At 43.5% G+C, this 14,454-nt stretch overlaps 1 protein-coding gene across 5 annotated transcripts in view; it reads left to right on the plus strand.

The window, feature by feature from the left end:
* EML6 (EMAP like 6) overlaps positions 1–14,454 on the plus strand; it is a 220,700-nt gene that overhangs the window by 77,848 nt on the left and 128,398 nt on the right. For all 5 annotated transcript variants that reach the window (XR_008426918.1, XM_024552786.4, XM_053924902.1 and 2 more), the window contains 4 exons: positions 4,327–4,486; positions 7,318–7,416; positions 9,808–9,876; positions 14,064–14,249. Coding sequence is in view for 4 of the 5 variants with exons in the window: in XM_024552786.4 (XP_024408554.2) it covers positions 4,327–4,486; positions 7,318–7,416; positions 9,808–9,876; positions 14,064–14,249 (514 nt within the window). In the remaining variant the exon portion in view is untranslated. The remainder of the gene's footprint in view (positions 1–4,326; positions 4,487–7,317; positions 7,417–9,807; positions 9,877–14,063; positions 14,250–14,454) is intronic.

Below are 14,454 nucleotides of genomic sequence, written 5' to 3' on the forward strand. Positions count from 1 at the left end.
TGTATTTCCCAGCCCCCAGGCAGAGCCCGAGGCACCGAGATGGCATCATTCGTTCCTTCTGCTTCAGCAAACTCTACGTTTGTTTGGTTTTAATTGTTTTTCTTAATCCTCATCCGAGGATATATTAATTGATTTTAGAGAGAGAGAGAAACATGGGTGTGAGAGAGAAACAGCCACCGGCTTCCTCCTGTATGTGCCCACGACCTTTCCGTGTACAGGTCGACGCTCCAACCATCGAAGACCCCCGGCCAGGGCCAGCAAGCACTTGGTCAGTGCTGCCTCTGCTGCAGGGTGTTTCGGGAACTGTGCACAGAGTGGTAGAAACTGCCCTGCCCTCCTGGAGCATACAGTCTAGTCACATCCTCTTCCCCATACCCCTTAGGACCCCAGACCTGAGGAGTCTCCTCGGCGTCCCCACTAAAAATCGGATGGAGCTCAGGCCATTTCCCCAGGATCAGGTTCAGTCTTCAAACTTAACTGCTGCCCAGCTCTGGGCGTTACCAACCCAGTTACCCAGCCCCAAAACTCTGGCAGCTTGAACATGCTCATGCTTTTGCTTAGCCTCAAACATCTTCAACCTTTTTCCCTCTCTTTCTCTTAAGTATCCATTGACACAGGGGTCCCCAACCTCTGGGGCTCAGACCAGTACCAGTCTGGGCCTGTTAGAAACTGGGCCGCACAGCAGGAGGTGAGCTTGAATGCTATGCACTTGAATCATCCCGAAACAATTCCCACCCCATGTCTGCGGAAAAATTGTCTTCCATGAAACTGGTTCCTGATGCCAAAAAGGTTGGGGACCACACCTGAACTCATCCTTTCCACCCCCTCTACCCCTGTCTCGCCTTGCTGTCTCTCACCTAGTCCCTGTCTGGCCACCCTGCCTCCTCTCCTCACACCCCTCCCCACCTGTGCTTCCCCTGTGCTTCCCTGCTGCCCCGGTTACCTTCCTCAGATATGAAACTGCTCACGTTGTGTCCTGCTAATAATTGTCAGTGGGGCCCTAGCTTCCCAGCCAGCCTCTGAGGGCTTTCGTGACTGCCCCAGCTTGTGCGGCCCATCTCATTTCCCGCTCTTCTCGGCAAGGCTTTAACTGTGGACATTGTCTTTCCACACGGGCGCCCTTGGTACCTTGTCTTCCATAGGAACTCATGTTTTCTCAAAAGTCTTGGGCAGCTGGTCACTCCATCCTCTGTCCTCCATCTTTTTATGTCCTTGTATGTATGTATTGACATTTCATTGTTTATTCACATGTCTGTCCTTCTGCATAGGCTGAGCTTCTTGGGCAGTGTATTTTCTGTTTATGCATTTATAATGCTACACCTGATATTTCTCTTAGGTACTTAAATAAGGGTTTGTTGAATGAATGAGCTAAAATACATATACCAGTTTGTCATTAGGTTTTTACAGACTTCTTCCACCCACTTACTTTAATGAAACAAATATGACAATTGGTAATCAGCTTGTAATTTTCTAGGACATCTAGATACCATCACATACCAAAGATACCCCAGCAAAATTCAGGTTAGGAGGGTCGTTTCATACCTTATCGGTCACTTCTCATCAGGTGTGAAGGCTGAAGTGCCCTCCACCCATAAACAGTTTTAACGCCTCTCACATTCATCGATGTGTCGAAGCTCTGCCTCCATATGTGTTATCCTTTCGTATTACTCCTTATAAAGATTCCTGAGGATACGTTTTCCAGCACGCACTTGTTAGAGGGCGCAGATATGGGCTCCCATGAGCTTCTCGTCCCAGGATTCCTCTGCCAGCACTTAGAACTCCCCAGATTCTGAGAGATGGGGCTTTCTCTGGGGAGCGTGGTCTCAGTGGCCGCACCTGGGGCCTGTGTTATTCTCTGATCCCCCCCTGATGCTCAGTGCATCTCAGCCTATCCTCTCCTGCCCCTCCATGTGGACCCTCCTGCACTCCCTGCTACACAGCTGAAGCCACAAAGCATGCCTGCACCTTGTTTGTCCTCCTGGGAAACCCCACGCCCTCTGTCCAGGCCCGGCCTAAACCCATGGGCATCCCTCACGGGATGTTCATCAGAGGAGAACATTTCCCGATGGAAGGGCTTGAGTGAATAGGCTCACTGTCAGAAGGAGAGAGCAATGTCCAGAGGCTCTTCTTCTGGGAAAAGTCTCCAGAAACAGGCAGCGATGGACTCCGGGAACAAGTTCTAGACACCTCGCTGCTGCTGCCGGGGACACAACTGGCTGCGAGGATGTGCATTGAAACAGCGTGCTTGGGTTGTCGCAGCCCTGGGCCTCAGGAAATGTTGGATTGGGGCCCCAGCAGCCGAGCCAGAAGCCCATGTCGATGGACCAAAGCCTTCATCCTTCTGGGAGGTGATAGACTTGCAGCCTTCACACAGAAACTTCCTGGTCTGCCCCTGCACAGCCTTTAAGCCAGAGCCTGGTCCCCAAGACCTGGCAGTAGGGGGAGCAAAGTACCCTGCGCTGTAACTCGGCCTTGGGGTTAGGGGGGAAGGTGACACATCAAGGAGGATTGGGATTGGCTTGACAGGCCGTGTAAATCAGGCAAGGATGAGGAGCCTCCGGTACCTGGGGCACCCGTATCTGAGGTGAGAGCACTGTTTCTCATCTCAGGATTCCTCTGCTGGCCCTGTGGAACTCCCGAGATCCCAGGAGGTCTGGGTTCCTCTCGGGGGAGAGGAGGTGGTCACCGCACCTGGGGCCTGATTCCACCATTCTTCGAGCCTCCGTGACACTCCATTTGGACCTGCACTCACTGCCCAACACAGCCGGAGCCACAGAGCATCCCTGTGCACTCTCACTGCGCCCTCTTAGCCTAGAAAGGAAAACACAAACCCCGTGCAGCACCCAGCCTTGACCGGGGGTGCAAGTGGAGCAGACCTCCAGCTTCGAGGTAGTGCCTGGACTGCAGACGTGTGGAGTGGGGGCGTGGGGAGCCCCTGGGAAGACAAGCTGCACTCAGCTCCAGGGTACACGGCCTGGGAGGGCCTGTTGGTGAGGGGCCAGGTGGTACTCAGGGGTCCTCTGCAGTAGATGGCACTAGGCTTGGTGGGAGGCCCGGGAAGGGAGCACGGTGGGATGAGGACCATCGTGACACTCTGTGGTGCTTGGTGGCTGCAGAATTGTGGGGACCACGCCCGGAGCCAGGAGAGAACCAGGAAGTTGTTTGTTTTTGAAAGGCACACCGTGTCCACAGAGACGTGATGATGTTGGTCATCTATCTGATGCCAGTTACACAAGTGGTGGTGATAAAGAAACTTGTATCAAGTGCTCACTTTGTGCCAGCTCCTGTGCTAAATGCTCTGCAGTCATTATGTTACCTATTTCCGTATAGTATCTTCATCTTATTGACAAGGAACCTGAGACCAAAGAAATCAACCAATGTGTTCAAGCCACCAGAGGTGGTAAAGAGCAGCCACTGTGCAAATCCCGGTGTCTGATTCCAGAGTGTTACTCTTACTAAAACCATGCTGAAATTGAAAAGGGGGAAAAACCCGACTTTTGTTACTAGGTAAACAGTCATCTGCTAGTTTTTTCCAATGTAGGTAATGTGCTCTTTTGTGTTCTGTTTTCAATTCTCAATACCTATTTTTAGAAAGGCATTAACTTCTTTACACAGTGAATTTAAAACATTAGAGTGATTTCTCAGCTGGAAATAATAATGATAACATTTCTCCCTCTTGACTGCTATAGAGTCCTAGAAATTCTGGTTGGTATTTGGCAGAGTTTTATTTTGATTGGACTGCAGAGGGAAAATGCTGCACAAAACACAAGTATAGTAATTAGCGGTTCTCTTGGTGTCACAGTAATTGATGTAAAATGGACAGTTTCATTTAAAATACATAATCTGTGGCCACAGAAGCAGCACTTGACTCTGGACCCCTCTGTGCTTTGCAACCGTAATGAGCGTGGTGTACAGCATCTCCAGGCAGGTTTAATTAGCCCTGAGAAGCGCACTTTCTCCTAGCAACAGCAGTTCCCCTAAACTAAAGTCAAGAGCTAGCTTGAAAGCTGAATGATGTTTTCAAAATCAGTGAGAAAATATCATGACACAAAGCAGAGCCCTACAGAAGATTCTCTAATCATAGAATTATAATCACGATAGTGTCTCATTTTCAAGGTAACCACGTGGGTAAAATCAGATGAAACTGTTGTTACATTGCACTAAGCCTCTTTGCCAAAGTTGAACATTTATAGTTAGACCAATTGGGTAATTATTTTTTCTTGTTAGATGATTAAAATGAGAAACAAATGTGGATAAAAGATGATTGGTGTTTTTCTTAACTGTGTTCAGTAGGAGGATGTGAAAAGAGGCCTTTTTCTTTTTCAGCCTTGCCTTACACCCAGATAAAACTCTTGTTGCAACTGGCCAAGTTGGGAAGGAGCCATATATATGTATATGGGATTCCTATAATGTCCAGACTGTGTCTATCCTTAAAGATGTCCATACACATGGAGTCGCCTGCCTGGCTTTCGACTCAGATGGACAGGTGTGTATCTTTTTCTATTTTCACTTTCTTTAATGATCTCTCCTAGGTCACTGAGAATTACGATTCACACAGCCTATAGGTTTAACAGGTCTATCAACCCTTGCTGCCTCCTCTTGGCAGCCTCTGAGAGTCTTCACCTGTTTGAGCCTTTTCTGAGCGTGGGGCGCTGACACCCAGCTCTGAGTAAGCCCACTGAGGTGCCCCCAGTCTCAGCATCTGGTTAAAAAGCCTCCAGGGAGGAAGTCATGAACTCATGCTGACCACGTCCATCATGACTCAGCAGCTCCGCCTTGTCTTCCATTGCTAGCTTCCTGTTTGGAATAAGGGTTGGACCGAACCTGTTGCACAAACCTCAAACCCTGAGCATCACCGTGGTTCCCCTTGCTTTCAGAAGATTACATCATCTTCTAACAATGCACTAAGAATGTTCTCTTGGACTCTTTCCCTTGGGGTCACTTCTGACAACTCCCCCCGACCCGCTTCCCCAGAATTCCAGCAGTCACCGCTGCATGTGTGTTTATTGGTTTCCTTACAGTAACTCCAACTTTCATCCTCTCCTTCCCATCCTCCCTGCCACCATCCTGTAGGTTCCAACTCCCTGTCTTACCTGACAATTTCAGTAACCTCTTAACTGGTCTTGACATCGTAAATTTCTGAATAACACATTTGACCAACTGAAAAAAAAAGTGTCAGAATTGTTTAAAAACAAGAAATCTTAGGGTACCCATTGCATCAAGTCCACATTTTGTAGCTGGGCATTCCAGGTGAACCAGCTTCTCCAGCCTTATCTTCGCTGTCCCCTTGTGGTCCAACTGGAGGTCAAACTGGAGGTCAACAGGAGCCCTCCTTGCTCTTGCTCTTCGCACCTGCTGGCCCCCTCAGGCTGTCCTCTCCACCTCAAGCCTTCTGTCCAGCCTCTTTGCCCCTTACAGTAACTCATTCTTCCACAAACTTCAAAGGTCTTCGTGAAGCCTTCCCAGTGGCCCCAACAAAGTTTCTGTCTTTTCTTTGACTTCCAGCAACACTTGCCAGAAAAGATTTGGTTATATGCCATTGATGTCAATTGTATCTCAATTTTAAAACTGTTTCCCAGAAAAGGAGTGGAAATATCGAGGGATCATTCCTGGCTCCCACTGCATTTACCTCCTCACTGAGGCCTTGCCTTTCCCCTCGCCTCCTCTGTGTTCCTAGGCCGCCTTTACTCTTTTTCTTTTTCTTTTTTATCCTCCATATTTCTGCCAGTTAATTTCTTCAGTCCAATTTTTGTCAAAGTTCAGAATGGATTCAGTAAGCCTGTGCTACGGAAAGACCTGTCAAATTATTCACAGAGGCTTGACCAAACTCCGGGTTTGTGTGAAGTCTAGTGGGTTATACCACTTGACCTGGCTTGAGTCACTTTTTAAACAATTAACACCGGCATTCTTCCACTTTGAGAGAGTCGTGATCATTGTTCATTTTTCTTTCTGGAACCAGATTCACTACAATGTAGACCTCTGGTATAAGCGTGTGCTTGGATGTATTCTTAAATTCACATTCTCTAATCTGACTTTGGTTGCATTTTTCCAGCAAACATTATCAGAATTGGTTCTAAAACAAAAATATTCGACCTTTTTCATCTCATGGCACACATAAACTAATGGCTACAATTCTGCAGCACACCATATTTTTTGCCAATCTGACAAAAAATAGGTATAATTTTGATTCATTCACATTGGCTGGCTGTTGTCATTTTATTTGACAGTCTAAGGGAAAAGAAGTGCCCTTGACTAAATAGGTAGGTATTGCATGTTTTAAAAATTCTTGCAGCACAGTGTGCCACAGCACGCTGGCTGAAAATCACGGTTCTGAAGCCTGACAAGAAAAATGTCAAGTGACTGAGGGAGGTCAGCTAACTGTTAGGCTCCATTTTGCAGGGTGTGGGTGGGGTGGAGTCAGGGTACTTCAGTCAGTTGAGGAAAATAACCTCCTATGTGCTTACCAGGGCGGATTTCCTGGCTTGCTGAGCCTCTTTCTTCAGGTCTGCCTTCTTCTCTAGACAGAGTTCACTGGAATCAAGTGATATTTAGAAAATGACAAATGGCCCATCCCCTCTCAAGGAACAGAGGGAATATAAATGCTCCTCCGGTAGCTATGGGGTCTGTCATTACAAATGAAAAAATAGATTCCTTTTGGCTTTGTCTCCATCAAGAAATGTGGGTTTTACTTTAGTGAAAGGTAAGTTAAATTTTCCTTTCCCTTGAGGACAAATTCTGATATGAACCCAAAGAATTTGGACTGGAAGATGAAGTGCCAGTTTACTTTTACTAAAATTATGTATTCTTCTTGAGTCACTTGGGATGTTTGTCAAATTACAGAAATTAAGAAGAATGAAAATAATATTCATATGTGGGATTTCTCCTTTATTTGTTTGTCAGACCCTTTAATTCTAGCAGTTTGTTGAGGCTCTCAGACTATAAAATCCTAGACTCTCTCAAATCTCACATTAAGATCTTAAATTTAAAAAATAAATTCAAACCCTTCCTTCAAGTTCTGTTTCTATGGTTTCCAGTGACTAATCAGAGATTCAGAGATTTTTGCACATATGTTTCTATGTTTAAGAAGGATAAATGAGTTGTAACTGATAGGTTTTTGAAATTTCAGTATATATGCATGGAAGTCCTCTGTGATAGCGTTTTTGGATTTAAAACGGATCTTGAGAAATTATTTTTTTCATGACAAGCCCAAAGCTTGGCCCATAATAGGCAATCAGTAACCATTTGTTGAAAGGGAGCATGGATAATGGGAAATCTTGCCATCATTTTTAGGTATTAAGTTATTGTTCTTATTCTTAGCGTTTAGCCTCTGTGGGATTAGATGCCAAAAACACAGTCTGCATTTGGGACTGGAGGAGGGGAAAGCTTCTGGCCTCAGCCACTGGCCACTCCGACCGGGTAAGACAACCTTGGGGGATCAAACCCTACAGATTGTATAACTGGGGGGGACTGTGACAGAGCTTCTCAAAGTTTGTAATACTTTTTAAAGTCAATTTTCCACGTGTATATTTTTCCTACATGTTCAGCTTAAAGACTTACTGTTTTTAAAACTTAATCTAGGATTAATAGCTATGTTGGCATCTCTTTTGGAGATTGAATGCTGTAAGTTGTTACTGCTTTTCCTGGCTTCTTCATAAAATCAAAATAGAACTGAATTTGAAATTATATGCAAAGTGGAGATGTATGTATTTATTTAGAAATGGGAGCAGTTGTTAGAAATTTATATTCACAAAATATGTTTACAAGCATATACCTTTGAATTTCAAATGAATGGAATGACAACTTTGAGGTTCTTTGCTGCACTTGAGCACCTTGCGTGTAAGTTGTGGCCTCCCGTCATTCATACTGAAGTGTGATCAGAAACGCTAACTCCATGTAGTACGGCTGGCACAGTGGGGTATGAAGCCGGCGTATGCATTAGCTGGTAAAAAATTGATTTCTCCAGTATCTTGCATAATGAAATTAATTTAACTACTTTACTATCTTGATATTCTAACTAAAAAATAATGACTTTGTGTGATTGTCTTACATTGATTCCTAGTCATTTTGTATTTTTGCCCAATATGTGTCCATGCAGAAGGAGGTCTTAATTAGATATTAATTAAATATTAAACTTTGTGTGAAGTCTAATAAAACCTTTTCATATGAATAATGTAGCCTTCTATGAAGAATTGTGGTATTAAGGGCCTCCCATAGTTGTTCCTACACATTTGGGCAAATTGTACTTGGGGATTAAGTTCTCAGCAAGTCCAGGAGTGACCGGCAATGGAACTTCAGTGTTGGAAGTGGCCTGGCCCAGTGGTTCCCAGTCCTAACTACACAGAAATGTACTCTAATGGGATTTTATAGCACTGTGATTCCAGGGCTCTACCCCCAGTTATCGGTATTAACTTATTGGTATTTAATTGGTAACAACTTAGCACTTACTAAACAAGTTGAAAATATTTGCAATTCTTACATTTTGGATGGTACTGCTTCTGTTTGTGCCATGAGCCCATCATACCTTATAAGTGAACCGAATTGGACTGGATCAATAGATGAATTTCCTGTTGCTTTGTTACTGTATTGTACACTTTCGAGTTAGGGGTAGCTCGTAACAAGTGCAGTGCAAAATGATCATGTATACCTTATCTTAATAGGCCTCATAATAAAACTGAGGTGGTATCATTCATTTTAAGGAAGATGAGGTTAAAGTTAGGGATGCTAAGAGTTGCCTGAGCTTGCAAAGGTAAGATGGGTACTGGGACCTCATTGGTGCTTGGACCAAGTGCCCTTTCTTCAGTGCTCTTTCTGTGGTCCATAATTGTCCCTTTCTACCTAACCAAAGATTATAGGTCTTCCTTCTTTCTCTGATGATTGGCTCATATCGCTCCTTCCTATGTGATGAGAAGTTATCGGCCTAAGCGCTGTGGTCTAGACGCTGGCCCTGGCAGTTGATTCTTTTTCCTATCAGAGCTTCAGAGAATGTGGTCTGTGGACCACCTGAGTCAGAATCCCCCAGGGTCTGTTTAAAAATGCAGGTGCCTGGACTCAGTTTCAGACCCACTAAGTCAGGTTCTCTCTGCCAGGGGAACATGTACTTCAAACAACTGCCACCGGAGATTTGACCCTAAAGGATCATAGTCTTCTCCTCCCTACCCACCCCCCTATGGAAATAGAGCTACCTGCAGTCTGCCTGGTAGCTTTTCTTAAAGACTGATAAATAATACTAGCAGATGTGTCTGCAGTTCCTTGGAAAACTGAAACTATATTAGCATATGGATCAGATTAAAATGACGGCCTCGGTGGGCTTAGTGCCAAGTAAATGACTCTGTCTTATGTTCGGGAATATTAACTTCTGTGATACTAGAAACTGTTGGCCACATTTTCCTGCTCAAAATGAAGTATTTTATAATTCTTTTTATTTTTCATTTAAAAAAAACTCTCTCAAAAGTGTTAATTAGCCTCGTGGAGAACTATTGAAAATTTGATTAAAAAATTATCATCATCATCACAATTTATTTATCCTGCACGGACAAAGTTAATAATATGACGCCAGTTTCTTCTCAGTGATCATGGTTAATTATTACCTCTCTATCCAGGCATAAGGTAAGTAGAGGCGAGATGATAAGACGTGTGTTAGCGATTCCCCACTCTTCCCCAGGGTCTGACCCTCCACTTCGCAGTCTGTGCAGGTAACACTGAGTTCTAGAGTCGGGGCAGACACTGGCAGGCGGGCGGACTGGCATCTGAAAGAAGGCAAAAACACGTAAATGACCAACATAGCAACTTTTAATATTTTTTAAACAGATTTTTGATATTTCCTGGGATCCGTATCAGCCAAACAGAGTGGTTAGCTGTGGAGTAAAACATATAAAGGTAAAGTCGTTACCTTTTTCAAATTTTTGGTACCTTGAATGAAAAGAATTTTAGGTGTTTATATACATAATTTGGTGTTGAGAAACTCTTTGACTTTATATTGCTTTTCTTAAATTTAGAGCCTTCTTACCTGCTTCTCTGATCTTGAAGGAAGCTAACATCAGGTGTCCTACCGACACCTTAGGGCTTCATAAACATTTCGTAACCTTTGTGCAAAGACCCGACCCCGACCTGAGACTATGTCTGCTGGAACGCGGGCACGTGTTGCTTCAGCAGCAGTTGGAGGATCCTTCCTTATGTTTCACACAGCCCACATGAAAGTCTAGAACACTCATTAAATTTCATAAACAGTTGAGTTTGTACTGTGTGAAGGAATAAAAACTGACCCTCTTTTCAGTCTGCTTGAAGTGGAGCAACTAAAGACGTGAAAACAGAACATTCTGTAAGAAAACAGAACATTCTGTAGGAGAGGCAAAACTGAGATTCTATAGGGATAATCCCAAGTGGTCAGGGAACGGTGAGTGTTTCAGGAAGGGGTGCTCTTTGAGCTGAGCCTTGGTGGGCAGGTGACTTTGGGAGGGAGAGCTCGGAAGGCAGCAGAACCCAGGGGAGGGGTGGCACTTCAGTCAGGTGTTGATAGGAGGCATTGGTCACCCATGGAATGAATCATGGGACTGGAGACCAGAGAGGTCCTTGGCCCATAACACCTTCCAAGATTATCAATGTTATCATCACCAAAGGACCTCTTTGTAAAACTTTCTATGAGAACCAGTATTTGGAAAGATTTTTGGCCACAAAATACACTGTAGCCATTAAATATCAATCAGCTTAATAACTTTCATTAATCAAAGATATGTAGCTGCCACCATGAGTTTCTGATCCATCTAAAACATGGCAAGAGCACCGAGTTGTTCTCGGAGCCACAAGTGAAGAAATACGTGAGCTCATGCTGAGCCCGACGTCCATGAGGCTGGGCGGCTGTCTGGGAGTCTAGGACCCATCGTCCAGCCCGCATATTCTGCAGTGAGGAAGCCACGGCCTAGGAGGTTGTATTGAATAGTGGTTTTATCTCCCTCTACCTGACTCTGGGAGAGCCATTTAATCTTCCTCTGGGAAAAACTACCTCCTGAATTTATTAAGAGTTACATTGACCAGTATATGGAATCAGCAGGGGCACAATAATGTTAACTGATTTTCCCATTTCCTAGGATCAGAAAAATGGTGGCCCAGAGAAGATTTAAACTCAGACTCTGGCTCCCTTTGTAGCTCTTTCCACTTAGAAATTTTTCTTGAGTGATCTAGCTTGGCTTACCTCCCTTTTCCCCAAAACTAGATTTTTAAAAATAATGGATTAGCTGCTTAATGGATAGAATTCTCTAGCTTCTTCCTATTTCTTTCCATCCTTGGTTAACTCTAACGTTTAATCAGTTAAATCTAAGAACAGAGAAAGAGAAAACCCTGGAACTTCATTTGAAAAAACAAAGATCTACTGATCCTGGTAAATTTGTTAATTGTGTTTTAGCAGACTTAGGCATTTTTTTTTCCTAGGTAAAAATAAGGATTTTTACCTCAAATGGAAGAATCTGCAAATGCCCCCTCAGCCATTGTTTTTTTTTTTTAAATCTAATCTTTATTGTATTTTTTCATTACCAGTTAGACCCCGTATATCCCCCTCCTCCCAGCTCAGCCATTCTTTATTAATTTGTTCAGAAAGAACTCCACATAAAACTTCAACAAGCTTCAACAAATTATTTTCACTATCTATGTTCACCCAGTACTAGGATCCCCACCCTTTCCCCGGAAAGGTGCCTAACAGCCTGTGAATGATTCCAGTCACACGGTGAATGCAAAATCTTTGATGCACTCCAAGAAAATATTTCCATGTGAAATTTTTATAGCTAGGGTGAAATCCTTTTTTGTGTTGCAAACAGGCGAATAAATCACAGTGATCTGAAATGAACGCTTGAAAAACAGTAGCAGTTGAGCTTTGTGTGAATGGTTGGTTTTACAGCCAATGAGCGCACCAGGTTTGCGGGTATCGATTCTTCTCCATTCTCTAGTCAGAAACCGAAGGGACCTTGGAGTTCACCTGGGCCAGGTGAACTCCAGGTAACTGCCAGTTCCAACAAAACTTGCGTTGCAGTCTGTGAGTGGGGATTGGAGAAGATGGACAAATACTCTCCATTCGATGCGGGTTTAATGATGTGCTGCTCCCCTAAACTGTCACTGTTTTCCAAACAGAAAGTGCTTCTCAAGAAGTGATAATAGGTCAAAGACTTGCCATTTTCTGGAGAAAACCCTTCCTGGCATTACATTTATATCTGCCTTTCTAGAGAATCATTTGATTATTTAAATATTTCATGTTGACAGTAATACCATCTGACGGGGTGACTTTATCAGAAACCCTTTGTTTTTGAGGATAATGGTCTCTGCTTTCTGCGGTTGTCTATCTAGAAATAATTCAGTAACTGAAGTCAGAGGTCCACACCCCAAGTTAAAGGGCTAATGATTACAAAATAATTACTCTCTTTTTTATATTCATGCTTGGGGAGACATAGTGAGAAAGAAATGTCTGCCGTAAGGGTCACCACGAACATCAAGTTCTTCGGCATGTATGTAGTTAGGTCTAACAGTTTGTTCAGGTTCAAAATTAACACTTAAATATTAAATGTCGTACCAAAGCTTTACCTATCTTTTCCTAGATCTTTTTATTCTTTCTATGTAGACTCTCATGCCTTTTCATAAAAACAATACCCAAAGAATGAGTCACCAGCGTTGACACTTTCCTCTTGAATGAGAGAGGAGTCTCGTATTGTCTCACAGGGGTGCACACCTGTCTCTCTTCCTCCCTAAGGGCCACCTTCTCCACAGCTGCCTGAGCCCCGGCTCCCCTGGTGGCGCAGCCATCCCAGAACTGCTTCCTCCAGGACCACCTCCCTCGCCACTGCCTGCCCACCCCCCCAACTCTGAGAGGCCCGCCATTTTCCCTCTCTTGCAGGCAGAGTATTAGTGTTGTCACTGGTTTTCCTCACATTTCCTCTCACGTAGATTTGCCTAATCCCACTCTCCTGAACCCCAGTGCGATTTCTTCCTCACCACAGATCCCAATCCTGCTCTCACTCATCCCAATTAATTCAATGTGTTCTCTCTCTTTGAATTCTCCTGCCGCTTGTAGGTGGTCTGAATAGGCAGCCTTAAAATGGTCTCTTGTTTTACGTGTGTCTTCATTAGATTTAAAGTTCCCAAGGCAAAGATCGAGATGTCAGTATTTTGTCATGTATAACCCTTGAGCCCTTCTTTACCCTTGGTGAGCGGCGAAGGCTCTCTTTTCTCCCCTCCTAACAGGGGATAATAATATCTGCCTTAGCCTCTTCTCGAGGGTATTAAGATGATTAAGTAACTAGACACATGTAAAGAGCCATTATAAACCGTGAGGGACTATGTACATGGCACTAAAGTTATACCATTCATGTATTAAAAAAAAAGTATGGCAAAGCAACATATTTAATTTTTATATAACCATGGGAGTCCCCTTGCTGCCTTCTATGAAGTAGCTCCAGCTTTATGTTTACAGTTTTCTTCCTGAGAAATTGCACCACTAACACTGAGAAGCCTCATCGATTGTTTGGGTATACAGAACTATAGCTTATATTTAAAAACACATTTCCACACAGCATTTTTACAGTGAAGAGTTATAGTACTTCTAGTTAGAAAGGAATTATTTCCAAATATATTTATATGCACCCCAAAATGCCTAAAATGTTAACTGGAGGTTGTAGATAGTTTTAATATTCCTATTTATCTTTTCTGTATTTCTAAACTTCTCAACAGTGAACCTACACTAGTTCGGTAATTTGACGAGAAATTCATCAAACAAAAACATGATTCATCCACTGTATTCCAACTCTGGGGACATGGACATTTTATACTAAATTACCATTAAGCAGTTAGTAAAGTTTTGAAATTTTGGAACTTTGAACATTTTGAAATATGTTTTTTAATCTGCTAGTTGGCTAAAATGTTTTGCGGTTCTCTGCTGTCACAGCAAACAAGTTAAATTATGTGTACCTAGTTCAGCGATAGCAAATTATATAACATGTACTGAAACATAGCAAATAAACACTAATAAGGAGATGCATCAGTATACTCTGTTTTTGGATCTATTTATTTTATCACTTACTTTCTAGTTTTGGACACTATGTGGAAATGCCCTGACTGCGAAAAGAGGGATATTTGGCAAAACAGGGGATCTCCAGACCATCCTTTGCCTTGCGTGTGCCAAAGAAGACATCACCTACTCCGGTGCTTTAAATGGGGACATCTATGTCTGGAAAGGGCTCAATTTAGTCCGCACCATTCAAGGAGCACATGGTGTGAGTATTCCCGTGGGGAAATTTGGTGTGATTTACTTAATAAGTTCAGGCCACAAATCGCTCTACCTTTTCCCCATCGCTTGAGGATCACCCCCCTCTGCTGAACACTCCCTACACATGCCTGAAAGGTTTCCCCAATCTTTTTGTTCACCTAGAAGAAGTATGTCAGAAACGCTATATTTAATTAGCCTTCGCCTCAGTTACT

The sequence above is a fragment of the Desmodus rotundus genome, chromosome 5, assembly GCF_022682495.2.
Source record: "Desmodus rotundus isolate HL8 chromosome 5, HLdesRot8A.1, whole genome shotgun sequence".
NCBI classification, from domain to species: domain Eukaryota; kingdom Metazoa; phylum Chordata; class Mammalia; order Chiroptera; family Phyllostomidae; genus Desmodus; species Desmodus rotundus.